Source organism: Pyrgilauda ruficollis, unplaced genomic scaffold (genome assembly GCF_017590135.1).
Source record: "Pyrgilauda ruficollis isolate IOZ18807 unplaced genomic scaffold, ASM1759013v1 scaffold4, whole genome shotgun sequence".
In the NCBI taxonomy this organism is placed as follows: domain Eukaryota; kingdom Metazoa; phylum Chordata; class Aves; order Passeriformes; family Passeridae; genus Pyrgilauda; species Pyrgilauda ruficollis.
The window spans coordinates 2547347-2562373 of NW_024525489.1; the positions used below are offsets into that span (position 1 = coordinate 2547347).

General features: G+C 40.3%; 1 protein-coding gene across 2 annotated transcripts in view; it reads left to right on the forward strand.

Annotated features, from left to right (window-relative positions):
• Window positions 1-15027, forward strand: part of PTPN14 (protein tyrosine phosphatase non-receptor type 14) — a 110558-nt gene that overhangs the window by 83029 nt on the left and 12502 nt on the right. For both annotated transcript variants that reach the window (XM_041476883.1, XM_041476884.1), the window contains 6 exons: window positions 895-952; window positions 4221-4299; window positions 5939-7410; window positions 9843-9986; window positions 11022-11240; window positions 14299-14427. In XM_041476883.1, the coding sequence (XP_041332817.1) occupies window positions 895-952; window positions 4221-4299; window positions 5939-7410; window positions 9843-9986; window positions 11022-11240; window positions 14299-14427 (2101 nt within the window). The remainder of the gene's footprint in view (window positions 1-894; window positions 953-4220; window positions 4300-5938; window positions 7411-9842; window positions 9987-11021; window positions 11241-14298; window positions 14428-15027) is intronic.

Consider the following 15027-nt stretch of genomic DNA (forward strand, 5'->3'; position numbering starts at 1 on the left):
TTCACAGGCCACTTACAGATATTTGGACTAATAAAGGTAGGGGATGTCACAAAGTTGAAGAGTGAAATAACAAGTTTCAATGTATTTTGGTCATTAGAACTGCTCTCCTGACCATGGTCTCTTGTGGTATAAGGTTGTGTGCTAGAGCTTCAGATATTGATGACAGCATATGCCAATGTGTGTTTTCTAGCCAAATAATTTTCCTGCTCTCTGTGTTAAAATGACAGTTGTTTGTTTTCCTGTGTGCCTTTCCTCTAATTGCACATAACATCATTCACCAGATCAGAAACTGTAAGAGGACAAATTCCACCTTTCCTCTCTTCACGTAAGCACTGTATTTCTACCTCCTTTCAACTTGATTCTTTCCCTTCCTCTTTTTTTTTTTTTTTATTTTTTTTTTGGCTCTTACACTCCGTGTTCCTTCCACTGCTTCTGGCTGCTCTAACATTGTATGTAGCTCTGCTAGTATTGTCTAACCAGATGTTTTTTTTCCTTTTCTTCCTGATCTGTGTGCATTGCTTTGGAGTGATTGCTATCAATTTCGTAAGAGTGTCCTTGTTTTAATGTTCATATTAAGTCACCTGAGACTGTACCTGTCTGCCATGTTCAGTTTTTTTACTTAAGAGACATGTTGAATTCATTTTAAACCAGAATTTTTCTTTCTTGTGTTTCCAAGTGAGCCAAATAGGATAATGATCAAAAGGCATGTATAGTTTGGAATGGGAACATTTCCTGTATTTAAAGGAGTACCTGAATTATTTTCATTTATTCATGTATCTGAAAATCTCAATAATGAGCAATATGAACAGATTCTTCACATCTTGTTTTTCCCACTCATTCTTGACTCAGAATTGAGATATTGTGGTTTCTATAATTTCTCTTTTTCCTCCACAGACAATCAAGTTCTCCTCCCCCTATCCGACGACGGCCAACCTGGAGTAGGTCATCTTTGGTACGTGCCACTGTGAGGTCTTTAAGAATATCTATACCATTTCTGATGGGATGAGGCATTGTGTAAGATGGACAACTTTCTAAATTTCAAATAAGCCCATTAACTCATTTCTTGTTGCCAATATGACTGGAATGAGTTTCAAGGGTGTGACTGCCCAGATTGATTAACTGGATAATATTGTCACTGAGTAGTAAAAATTGCAGTCTTCAAGGCATTATATTTTTATTTGCCCTGTAGAAACTGAGCATCTTTTCTGATACATTGAGATTATTTCAATATGTAGGGAAAATAATCCTCTAGAAAGAATTTGAAGTGTCTTGTTCTCTGTGCACCAAATCTAGTCACTACGAAATGTTACATTTCACAGTTCTTCAATCCTCATGTTTTTGTATGAAGACTACTTACAATTTAGCAGCTTCTTGGGTTAAGACCCTATTCTATGTGTGAAGTTACCTTTAATTTAAGTTAAACTATTAGAATCAGCCAGGATTGTGATTGAGAGTTTTTATTAAATTGTTTTTATTTCCATTTAACTAATCCCCAGAAACACTATCAATCTGACAAAACTATGTGCTTTTTCCTGACATGTTTACCAAAAAAAAAAAAGTGTTAGTCTTTTTTTTTTTTTTTTTTTTTTTTTTTGTTCTCCTGTCCATTCTAAGGAAACTCTTTTTGGATTAAATTTTAACATCTAGCATGTCAGTATTTTTTAATCTTATTTAACACATTTTGAATTTCTGTAACAGTAGCACTACTGTTTCCTTGGACAGAGGGCAATATTATCTCGATGCAGGTTGCCAATTTTCATGTGTGATATAAGTTATACCTACTTTGTAGACCTTTCCAGAGTGAAAAGTCTATAACCTATTGCTGCCTGGCAGAAAGGTGATGTGGGGAAGTGTTTTCTTGACATTTCCCCACAGTGTGGTTACAGTTTGTGAAAATGTTCCAAAATTAGGCTTAAGCAGGTACTGATTTTAAGATAGCTTTATCCTTGAAGATTTCAACACAGGTTATTTTCCTGTGTGTATGTAAAGAATCCATTAGACCTAAAAGTTGCACACTCTGTTTCCCAGGCACTAGCAGGAAAGCTGCTGTAGCTTTCCTCCAGATTTCTTTGTCCTTCCTTTGTTAAGGTGTTTCTAAGGTGTCATGATGCAATGCACAGGCTGTGTATTGCATTCTCTGTAGCATAATTACAATGTCTTTGGTATCTATGAGTTAGAACCCTGGAAATGACTGAAAAACTGAAGGTGAAAAAATGAATAGTTCTTTGCATTTTTATGCTACAGCCTCTGTAACATCATGAGGGGGGGAAAATGAGCTGCTTTCTAAATTATATAAGAAAAATGGAAATCTGCTCTTTCAAAAGAAAAATCAAATCGTGCTGCCAGTTTGTTTTCAGCATAAGCATGCAACAAGCTTTAAATCCCCAAAATCTCACGAAGATCAAGAGGAAGAATGTGGCCTCATCAATTGAAAAGTGCACTGGGCTGCTGACTGCTCACGGTGAACTTTTAGCTGCCTTATTCATAATTGTTCTGCTAACTTGTTGGAACAGTTCTCTTTGTGAGGAAAAAAAAGCCCTCCTGACTGTTGTCTGAACTTCACATACCTTCATACACCTACCTATTCATTTGTCTTGTGTAGCAATAAATCAGTAGGCAGAAATGGGAAGTGAAGTGGAATCTTTGGGGTGAGGCTCTGCCACTTCACTAGGGATCATGTTCTTTACTTTCAGATCAAGACCCTTTATATGGTTTTGGCAATGTTTCTGCTGTCTCTTTTTCCTGTCAGACCACCCAGCAATGTTGGTTTTCCAGAAAAAACCCTCAGTGTAGGAGATCTTAATATAATGGTATGTTTAATTACCTGATTTTTAAAAAAATCCAAGTCATCATTAATTTGGCTATTGTTGTTCTGCAGACCCCGGGGTACTCTTTTTTCAAAGGAGGCAGATGGGCCTTAGAAATAAAAATTTGAGATTTCTTGCAGCTACCTTTCATAACATCTATCACAAAGAAAACTGTCTGCTCCAGATGTATGCATTCTTAGTAGAAGTCTCTTTCCTTGCACTTTTCCTCTGCCCTCCATTTGTTAGGCTTTCCAGCATCTCAGTTAATTCCAGCCTCAGCTCCTCTACTAAAATTGTCAACAGCAGTCTCCTTGGCCCAGGTTGTTCAGTGAGACTAGGGTTTTATACCTTTGGAAGTAATTCTTGTAGCAAAAATACTTCTTGCTGTTTTCCAGCTCAGGCTTAACACACCTATTTTGTATGCAAGAATTCATACCGAGCTCAGTATCTTTGATTCTTATTCCTTCTCACCATTTACATGGAAAATGTAAATCTTACTCCTTCCCCACCCCCTCTTTGCTAGCAAACTTGCAGGGTGCTTATTTGGGGCATGTGCACACAAAGGCAGATTATGTGGGGTTTTTTGCCTTGGGCATCCACAGTATTCCTTAATAGTTTGAATGATGTGAATCAGCCTGGATGAAAAGCCCTTATTCTGCTGCTGAGGAGGACACATTCATGAGACAGGAGTGTCTTCCTTGTCTTTCTGCTTACTTCATATATTGAAATATGTTTTCATAAACTTTGCTCAGTGACACCAGACAGGACATTGCAGTTCAGGTGGCAAAGGAGAATTGCAAAACACGTCAGTTTACCAAGGGACAAAGCTGGGGAATATGGCGTCAGCTCTGATTTATTTTCTGTAAATGATCCTGCTGATTTAATGTTGAAATGACCCCTCTGAGATTTGCGTTAAAAAAATTCTTTCAGTGCAGGTTATTGGAGTAAACTCGAATTCATTATCTAAAGAATTCAATGCTTGTGTAATTTACGGAGTTATTTCAAGTCCATATGTGGTCTTATTGTGTGTATAACAGTGTCGTAAGTCCTTGAATTTGTTCCATGTCTGCTTTTGTCCTGATTAGGTGTCTGTTTCGTTTGGGTTTAATTCTTCAAGAGCAAGGGCTTTTAATAAAACTGTGAAGAATCTTAAAAGAGCTGAAATTGTGGATGTTGATTTCTGAAGTGGTTGAGCTTAAAGGAATCTTAACTGGTCAGTTTTGGACTCTGTAACAAAATTTAGCAAGCAATATACAAAAAATTATTCTCTGTTCTATAAGGAAGTGCCAAGATGTATTTTTGGCTGGGTAAGAAAGAGCAGTATTCAGTGGAAAGGGCACAGAACCATTTTTGCTGTTTCAGTTGCTAAAATTGTAGCTAATATTTTTTTATTTCCTTGTGCTTTTATTTCAGCCAAGACAACATCCTTTTATACTGCCTCCTATGCATGTCCAGTGTGGAGAACACTACACTGAAACACATAATTCACAAGGTATTTAGAGCATATATTTTCCCTTTAATGTACTTCAATTTTATGTGTATGCAAAGAAGCTCCTAAGCCTTATATCTAGATTTATATTGCCATCATGGTCAAATGGGAGCTGTTGCTGCAGGAGAACTAGCAGTTTTATAGTTAATGATGCAGTAAGTCTTCTGTTTGAAGTCCAATTCCAGTTTTCAAATTTCCCTAAAATATCTGCGTGTGACTATATGGGCCTTAAACTTGGTATTCCAGTTCAGTGAACTGAAAAAATAATTTCTAAAGGGAGTATGATGGCTGTACTCAAAGGCAGTGCCAGCTGGGGCCAGGGAGAGAAACCAAGTGAGGGAAAAGGAGACAGCAAAAAGCTTTTGCTGTAGGAGAAATCATAATGTCTTGTCCATGAAACTGTATCTGTGGACAACCTTTTCTACTGATTTTTCACTACCATCTGTCTGCATTGTTAGCCTTACAGACACAAGGAGGGTTAACTATTTTCACGCCCATGTTTGACAAATAAATTCTTCAAGATGTTGTGCCATGTTACTTTGATCAAGTCTGGGAATGGAGCCCAGCCCCTAAACAGCTTGAGTCTCACACCCTTAACCACCCCACCTTTTGGGATACACGTAGCCAGGTCTGTTAGGCTGCTGTTCTTTGCAATTCATGAGAGGTACAGCTGAAGTACTCTCACCAGCAGAGGAACTCTCAATCATACCTGTTAATATTTTAGGTTGTGGGGTCTGACTATTTTTAAGGCAGAATTTGGTAAGTTTTGAAAGAAGCCATTTAGTAGAGTTCCTTACATACAGTAGATTTGAATTAGTGGCTACTACTCTTCTGCTGTGAAGAATATTCTCAATTTCAGAAGAATTTTAAAATTCTCTTAGTTTTACAATAGACTTTTCTACATTTTCAAATAACTAGCTGATTTCAGAGTTTGGGAGTACTACTCTTCTCTTACAAGATTTTCAACAGGGACAGACTTGCAGTAAAGTTGAGATCCAGGATACGATCTTTACTGTCTTGATTTCCTCTCAGGGCTTTGCTGAAGTATTTAACATTCTATCGTGCATCTGCAGGGTGGTTTGTTGTTTGGGTCTTTTTTTTTCCTTTGTTTTTTTCTCTGAATTTTGATCACCCAAATGTATCTTTATTCAGATCCTCAAAACTGTTGATTGGTCTAAAGTAGGATTTCCAAGTTCACAGTCCTCTGCTACTCTAAATCTCAGACAGCCATGTATCAACAGAAGAGACAAGAGAATTTTTCAGCTTAACCATATGCTTGCTTGCAGTGCTGGAGTTTTAAGGTGCCAGCATCAGTGAACCCTTTCATGATGCTAAGGAAGGAGATGCCCCTTTATTCTTCCTTGCCACCTCAGGCAAAAACACTTCCTCTCTTTCCTCTTTCATGTTTCCCACAAGGATCTGAACTACTACCATGTTTTGCTAAGTGTTGGGAATGTTTATGTTGGTCACTTTGCTTTAGTTCTATTTTGATGGCTCAGGGTTGCTCCCAAGACCAAACATTCCCTGCGCTTGTGCACTAAGCTGCCTCTGTACTCACTGGTGCAGACTGCATTTGAAGTTTTGTTAGCAGTAAGTCCTTGTGGGTTAAAATTGTCAACATTTCTCTCTCTACTCTACACAGATAGCATTTTCCATGGAAATGAAGAAACTTTCTACTGTAGGTCTCAGACCAGTTTGGATAGGTGTCCAATGGACTTCAGCTACTTGAATGGTAATGGACCCAATGGGAGTGTGTGCAGTGCCCACAGCATGAACTCCCTCAATCGCTCACAGAACTTCATCCAGGCATCTCCAATGTCCTCAAATCTGAGCATCCCAGGAAGTGACATTATGAGAGCAGACTATATCCCCAGCCACAGACACAGTGCAATTATCGTCCCGTCTTACAGGCCAACTCCAGATTATGAAACTGTCATGAGGCAAATGAAGAGAGGGGTGATCCAGATGGACAGCCAAAGTCAGTCTTTGAGGAATCTCAACATTGGAAACACACATGCTTACAACCAGCCAGAAGACCTAGTTTACAGCCAACCTGAGATTCGAGAGAGGCACCCTTACACGATCACCTATGGGCCCCAGGGGGGTGGCTATAACAAGCCTGTGGCCCCATCTGACCAAATGAACCCTAACAATGCTGCTCAGACTAAGACGGCAGCCAGTGCCATATCCCACACGGTCAGCACCCCAGAACTGGCCAACATGCAGCTGCAGAGCGGCCAGAGCTACAACACCACCCACATGCTCAAGAACTATCTCTTCAGGCCCCCACCTCCGTACCCACGCCCGCGCCCCGCCACCAGCACGCCCGACCTGGCCAGCCACCGGCACAAGTACGTCAGTGGCAGCAGCCCTGACTTGGTCACTCGCAAGGTCCAGCTCTCGGTGAAGACCTTCCAGGAGGACAGCTCGCCGGTGGTGCGCCAGTCGCTGCAGGAGGTCAGCGAGCCCCTCATGGCCGTGAAACATCACGCGGCAGTGAACAAGCGCCACAGCCTGGAGGTCATCAGCAATATGGTGCGCGGGATAGAAGCCATGGCCTTAAAAACTCTGAACGCCCCTCTGCCGCGCAGGAACACTTTGCGGGAGCAGGTGCAGCCAGAAGAGTCGGTTCAGCAGGTCCCTCACTGCCACCACAAAAAGACGTTTTCTGATGCCACAATGCTGATACACAGCAGTGAAAGCGAAGAGGAAGAAGAAACACGGGAATCTGTGTCCCGGATAGCAGCCCTCCATGAGAACATGGAGTATAGTGCTCAGCTGCAAGCTGCCTTGGCTAGAATACCAAATAAACCTCCTCCGGAGTATCCTGGGCCTCGTAAAAGTGTCAGCAATGGAGCACTGAGGCAGGACCACGTTAGCATTTCTGTGGCTGTAGCCAGGGCCAAGGCCATGAGGCCAGGGCCTTCCAAAGCCATCAGTGTCTCTCGAACTGATCAAGTGGCAATAAATGGGTCTTCACTGGGACCCTCTATCTCGGAGCCTGACCTCACCAGTGTGAAGGAGCGGGTCAAGAAAGAACCGGTCAAGGAAAGGCCTGTGTCTGAAATGTTTTCTATCGAGGACAGCATAATAGAAAGAGAGATCATGATGAGGGTAAGTGCCTTCCTCTGTTGCAGTGGCTTCTTGGAAATTAGTAATCACACAGGTCAACTTCCATCTCAGAAAACTGTTGGGTCAGTAAACTGCAGGGAACGTGTGGGTGGGAAGCTGTGGATTTGCTTAAAGTTGGGAAATGTGATATTAAGTGCCACGTACAATTTGGTTTTGTGGGCTGTCAAGGGGGTTGATTCCATGCACTGCTTGGGCTTGTCTCTTGCCTCAGCTGTGGCTCTTTGGCTGCTGGCCAGACCTGTGTCTGACCCAGCTGAGGATGCCACCACCCTGGCATCCAGCAGTGCTGGCTGGAGATGGGTGGATGGCAGGGCAGGCATCTGGGGATGAAGAGGCTGATGGCAAAGCTCCGCTTGATGCCTGCTTCCCTTTAGGATTTGAGGGCAGGGCGCGTCTGGAACGCGTTTGCCGAGATGGGTGGGAGGTTGTGTTTTTGGCATCGGTGTTTTATTCCTCCTTTGCAAGGGTGTCAGGTAAAGTATTGCATAACATAATGGTAACTCAGGATTTTTTTCAAATGATCTTTAATTCCCTTCCTGCCATCTTATGTAACGTAGTTCTCTGAATAAAACCCTGGTAGCCCTAGAATACAGATTATCTATTTTGCCAGGAGCTGAGGAACCGGATATCTAAATAGAGAAGCAGCAGATGTAGAGGCTGTGTGGTTGAGCATCTGGATTGTTTATTTTGTTAAAAATGCACTCAAGTATGAGAAGTAGGATTCTGTTAAACTTGCAACAAATTTAAAATAAGAAGTATTTAAAGGCAGTGACAGAAATATGAGGGGCGCTTATCCCTTAGTGACCTACATATATACCTGGTATAGTGCTGTAAGCAGTGCAATTGCAGTCACAGAAACCCAAGTGTATGCTGTAGTTCTTGTTTTCAGCACTAAGGCCTGAAACAAAAGCAATTCCTGAAACAAATTCATAAAGCACCTAAATGGTCCAAAGCAGAAAAGGGTTTGTAGTGTACTAGATCAATAACTCGCTAGATTTAAATACTACTGTATATTCAAAGAAATTTTCTAAATAGTCCATTGTTGTTCCTGTCCAGTGGGCATCCTTATGCTGATGTAACTGTTAGCAATACAACCTGAACTACTAAATTGCAACTTGGAGACTGAGTTTAGCCCTTGACAACTCCTAAACTTTAAATGCAAAATAGAAAGTAAAAAGGAAAAAAGGAAAGGGATAGCCTCAGCATTAAGTTTCTAAGGTGGTTTTAGCCTAGATCAGGAACCTTGACATATGTGGACTCAGGTGTAATATTAATGGTTATTTGGTGACCTTGATCTGTTAAGCACAGACTTTCTTCTGTTTCACCTTTGAAGTAGTAAAAAAAATAAAGTTCCCAAACAAGGGAAAATACTTTCATTTTCCTGCTTTCACAAAGTATAAAAAGAAGAAAGAGTGGGTTTGGATTTTTTTTTTTTTTTTTTTTTTTTTGCTTAGTGCTCTGGAGGAACCCAGTGGCGAGAAAAAAAGCTCACAAGCTATTGAAAAATCAAGGCATATGCATATGTCTGAGGGCATTCAGGTTCCATCGTGTGTTTCTAGGAGCTGAGCTTGGCCCATCTGGTGACCACAGTTTCCATATGTATGCTGAGAACCAGGCACCCCTTCTGCTTATCCCTCCTTCCAAATCCAGCAGAAAGAGCTGTGAAGGAAATGCAATAAAATATTCCTAATTTGGGCGCTTCTGGAGGTGCACTGTCTTTTTTAATGCTTCAACTCCCAGTAGCATAAGGAGGAGGCAACAGGATGAATTTAAAATTCATGCTCTGGTTCTCCATGTCATACCATAATATGATTCAAGAATATGATAAATAATATCCTTCCCTGGCTGCTATTGCATTCGGTTTCTGAGACATGTGGGCTCAGTTTTTAGTGTAGAGTATATCATGGGGGCTGTTTGAATCACCATAAAAGCTAAGTGCATCAGAAGACTTCTCATTTTAAGCATTATCATCACAGAAGAGAAACAATGGCCTGTGTTTTAGTGTTTGTTGTTATAGATTGAAATTATTGCTTTTCAAAAGATGCCCCGGGTAGCTTGGCTTTGGTAGTGCTACTTTAACGTAACAGGGTGATGCTTTATGTGTCCTGCATCCAGAATAATGTCTTCAGGAAAATGCTTGAGATTGTATTTGTGTGTCTTTTGATGGCATGTAAACTGTATTACATGCTGGGATTGCTTCTTTGAAATTAAAATTCTGTGCTCATGTAGGAGCAGGCCTTTGAGAAATAACAGGAAGAACAGAGGTTGTATTTGAATTTATGATGCTAATGGTGATCATCTGCATTCCTTGGCCAGAAAGTTGCAGATTTTGGAGATTAAAAATACATTCCAGCATTTTACTGGCATTATAAATAATCACACAGAGATGAAAACGTGCCTTTTCTTGCCAAAAGAATCTAGAAAAGCAGAAGATGGCAGGCCTGGAGGCCCAGAAGAGGCCCTTGATGTTGGCAGCACTGAACGGACTCTCAGTTGCTAGGGTTCCAGTGCCGGAGGACAGCCAGGATGAAGTCACCAAGGTGCCAATGGATGAGAGGGTAAGATGGAGCCTCATGAAATGTTGCTTGTTCTCTTTGTTCCCAGTAGCATGAAGTATCTAAAATACTAAAATCTGATTTAAAATGTGAAAAAAAATTTCTAAGTTTTTAGAGCCATTAATGCAAAAGGTCTGTAGCTGACACTCTTATGTCTTTGAATGCAGGCAAAGAATCAAATGTCTTGAACATTTACTGAAGTCAGTGAAAATGGAGACTGTTCTGTTTCACCTGACTGTACATATCATACAAGACCAATCTGTAAATCTAACACTTTTCACATTTTTCACTTGATCAGGTGAAATTCTGCAGTGCTCACCCACAGATACTGTCTTTCATGTGTTGATACAGATAAGGAGTTTGGTTAATGTCTCTAGGAGTTCGGTTAATGTCTCTAATGGGATTAAATTTTAAAAAAAAGTTGTTTGCCTGCTGATGTTTGCACACGTGTGTGTGCGTGTATATATGGAATTTCAGATATTAAAAACAGTTGCTGCTGTTAAGATTTGAGAAGCAAATTTGCAGAGAATCCTTCTGGTTTTCTGGATAGAAACTTCCAGCCTTGTGTTGTCTGGCACCCAGGCAGTAGAACTTCACTTCCACCTTGTCTGTATGTGGGGTTGTGTTCAACCACAGGTATTGCATCCTTGTGAGTTAGGCAGTATTTTGAAAATGTGGGCCACATCACACTTCTTGCAGCATGATCTTATTCCTGGAAAAAAAAAAATTAAAATATCTATTATGTTGAAATCATATATTCATACAGAAATTCTTACTGAGCCAAGATTATTTATCACAGATTTGCCTTTTATGCTATCAGTCTTCAAAAATGTGGAGGTGGAATGTAAAACTGTAAAATTTGCCAGTGGTTTCACTTGGTGGAAATAAGTGTGTCATATTTCCTCAGATAACTGCAGAAGGAGTGAGTGAGAGAATGCTATGACCGTGTATTGGAATTCAAAGAATGGATGGATGGGTCTAGTGGTAAATGTTCCCAGAAGCATTAATGGGTTGGTGCTCCTTTCTGTTAAATCCTAGTGCAAAATCTTGAAGAGGAAGCTGGAGGAGGGGATGGTGTTTACAGAGTACGAGCAGATTCCAAAGAAGAAGGCAGATGGGATCTTCACCACTGCTGCCCTGCCTGAAAACACGGAGCGCAACCGCATCAGGGAGGTTGTTCCTTACGAGGAGAACCGGGTGGAGCTGGTGCCGACCAAAGAGAACAATACAGGCTACATCAATGCTTCACACATAAAGGTAAAAGCTTGCTTGAGTTTTGCTTGGCAAATGAAGGTGTGCTAAAGCTTTGTTTGCATTTCTGGCTGCACAGCAGCATCTTCTGCACCTTGGGAGCTTCTGAAAAGGTTTAGGATGCATCATTATGCCTTTTTGTGTCACCGTGAGCATCTCTAAAGTCTCCTATCAGCTAACATGCATAAGCTGATTTAACTGCTGGAGACTGGGAAGTCATTTTAGAGAGGTATCCTGATTTTTTTGTGCCCCCCTCTGCCAGCTTGTTGTGGAATGACTCTACTGGTTAGTGTAGAAAGAGGTGCTATGTTTCTTAAACCTCATGAGAATGCACTAGATCAGCCCCAGTACCTGCAGTGTGATAAAGCAATTTTTAAAGTATGCACTGACCTTACCGATAAGATCTCTGCATCTCTGACTGGGAACAACATTGAACTTCCATGTTTCAAATTATGTTTTGAAGAAGAAACTTCACATTTCATGTTAATTCAATATAAAAATAATTAAAGATACAACCTGACTGTTTTTACAAGCATGGTCACTTTCAACAGTGAACTATGCTCCAGTGACTGCAGATATCTGTTTTTCTTTAAGCTTCCAGCAGTATTTGCAAAGTCCTCTGTTGGCTTCTACTTTACCCTGAGAGAAGAAACAGAAATTCTTTGCATCAGATGACAGATTCTGTTGTAAGAGCGGGTTTTCTGCGTTTTCTCAATGTCAAAATCCAAATTAAAAAGAAATAATTCAAAACTAATTAATAAAACATCCTGTTAAATTAATATTTTCCTTGAGTAAAAGCCTTTTAAAAGTTTAAAGAGACTTGCTGGCCTTGGCTGTGATTTACTGTGTTAAATCCTGGTGATTCAGATCTGAATTTTTGATCTAAATAATTTCTGAACCAGGATCCTGGCAGTTTCTCACTTCTCTGCATAGCCTGGTAGGAAGCAGATGCTGAGTTTTTGCACAATCAGACATTGCTGTGATGATGAATTTCTGAGCCCAAAATTTTCTGCCTACAAAGTATGTGGAGAAAAAGATATTCCTAAACGATGCTCTTTTCCCTGGCTAGTTTTGAGCCCACACTTTATCTTGTGTGTTGCTGTTGGACACAGACCCATCTCACGTCCATGGGGCGCCCAGGACCAGGCAGCAGTGCTTTGATGCCTGACAGAGGGCCTTGGCAGGGTTTCCCTCCTGCACTTGGAGCACTGCTTTCAGAAGCCAGGCAGATGTGCTTTTGCTTAGAAGGTGAAATTGCATCTGTGAAATGCACCTCAGCAGCACAGTGTGTGCCTGTGTTTTCAGCCCAATATTTAATTTTTAATTTCCTGCAGTTAGGGCATTAGAATGCAGTAAACATTCCAGGCATCCCATTCCCTTCAGACTATTTATGGGCCTTTCATGTCATGTGCCAGGAGGCTTGGACCAGAAGTCAGTAGACAAAGAAAACTCCTCTGTCATCCTGATAAGATCCATGCCTAGAGAATTCCAGCTCCCACTGCTTGGTCTGCAAGCCCCATAGTTTTACAATAATTCTCTGCATATTTACCATGGATCTTTGCTGTTAAGATACAAAGATCATCATCTATACTAAAGAGAAAAATTGTAATTAAATTTAAATGGATTAAGCACACAGGTTCTTAAGAGCACTTCATCTGCTGACTGTGTCAGGTCAGTGTTGTCTTAAAAAGCTCAGTAACGCTGTACAAGCACTCATGGCTGCAGACCATCAGTCCAAGTGCAGGATTAGGGCTTTGCAGTTTGTATTAATTCTCATCTAGTAGAAGAATTTAAGAAGTCTACCAGCCTTGGTCTTGCTGTTTTTAACCATCATTCAAAAAAGAAAACGCTGCATAGTATGAAATAAAGAAAAGGGTCAAACAGTTTTCAATGAAGTGAGAAACTCATTATCATACAAAAACTATGTTATTTACAGGTGTAAAACCCCAAGCATCTCAGATTAATAAACAGTTGTTTGACTAATAAAGACATTTATTTTATTTCTAAGAATGTATTCAAAGACTTGTACCTTAAACACAGTATGTGGATGAACCTGTCAGAGTTATTGATTGTTCCTCGTAGCGTTGTCTGCCAGTATGTTGATATTTATGGATGTGTCAGCATTTTTGTTGTAAATCTTCTTCTCTGGGATTTATAACTTTGGGAGAAGTGGCTTTGGGCTAATAAACAGAATTAGGAGGCCTTTAGCCTGAGAAGGAAAAATATTTCAACTTTCCAAAATAATGAGTTTGTCTGGTTCTTCTGGTAAGCATATTTTTGAAATGATATGTAGTAGTTCTAAAAGCACTTCAGTTTTTTACCTGAAATGTTAGAAAAAAGATTTTGTAGCCTTTTCTGATGTGTAGCAAGTTGTGTAATAAAATTATGGGGTTTTTTATACACAAGTGATTTTTTTTTTTAACTGTCAGTTAAATGAAGCCATTTTTTATACTGCCTAACTGCAAGGTAATGCCTCTGTTCAGGGCACTTCAGAATCTACAGTCTGTAAATCTGTGTGTTAATGCTTTAAAAAGATTTCATTACCTGTCATGCAAATACACAAATACTTCTGTAAGATGTGGTTGGTAAACCTGTTGTGTATTGGGAAATAGATTTACATAACTACAGCTTTGGGTAATTTTAAATTTCTCATGGTGTTTGAAAGCCATTTGATGTGCTGGATTTACTCTATGGTAGTTTTCAGGTTCTGAACTGAAAAACCCAAGGTGAGTAAAATCCACAGATTTTTTTATTTGGTTGGTTGTTGGGGTTTTTTTTGTCTGTATGAGCCAGATGCAATGGCAAGAAAGAGGGCATTTAGACCAAAGCATTATGGTTATGGGCATCAAGACAGGACATGGAAGCACTGAATGTCAGCACTGAAGGTTGTTTTGTTAGATTTGCTCTTATCAAAAAGATGATTTTTTGTTCATAATTTTAAACAAAAGTAGAAGAACAAAGTGAAGATTTCACTGTAGTTTCTTTTGTTTAAAAGGCAGTTTTGGCACAGACACTGCTGAGAATTCAGGCACTGACTGGTTGTTTCTTTTTCCCTTTCTCCCAGGTGACTGTAGGTGGAGAGGAGTGGCACTACATTGCTACCCAAGGGCCCCTGCCACACACATGCCATGACTTTTGGCAGATGGTGTGGGAACAGGGGGTGAATGTTATAGCCATGGTCACAGCTGAAGAGGTATGTGAAATCACAGAATAGTTCTTTCTGATGTGAGCCAATCTCCTATTATCATCACTTCCCACTCCAGTAACCTATTTTTCCTATCAACATCCCCTTTTCCTCTGGCTCTGTTTGAACATATGCCTGTACTGCTCTCATAGTATACTTCCTAACTTCCTGCCACTCAGTTTGGTAAATGCTAAAGTGAAACAAGCAGGAGCCCTCCTTCCCCTTGCTTGGGCCAAGCCAAACAAAGATGTTTCCATTGGAATGTGATAGCACTGAACTTGCTCCTGGTTAAAATGACAGAGATTTCCACACTGTCCAAGGCCAATTCTGTATACCATCACTCTTATCAGCTGAAAAGAGACCAGAAGCTGTTGTTTCCATAGAAGTGTCCATGTAAAAAAAAAAAAAAAAAAAGGCAAAAAACCCCCAAACAAAAGCATCTCACAACTTTTTATTCTTATGCCAAGCAAAACAGTTGTTCCTATTGTAATCCAAGAACTATGTGCTATGTTGTAAAAACTGGCACATGTTGTTAACTAACACCGCATTCAGCTTCATGTCTGGCTGCTTTCAGCAAACACAGAGAGTAGCAGAGCACATCAAGTCACT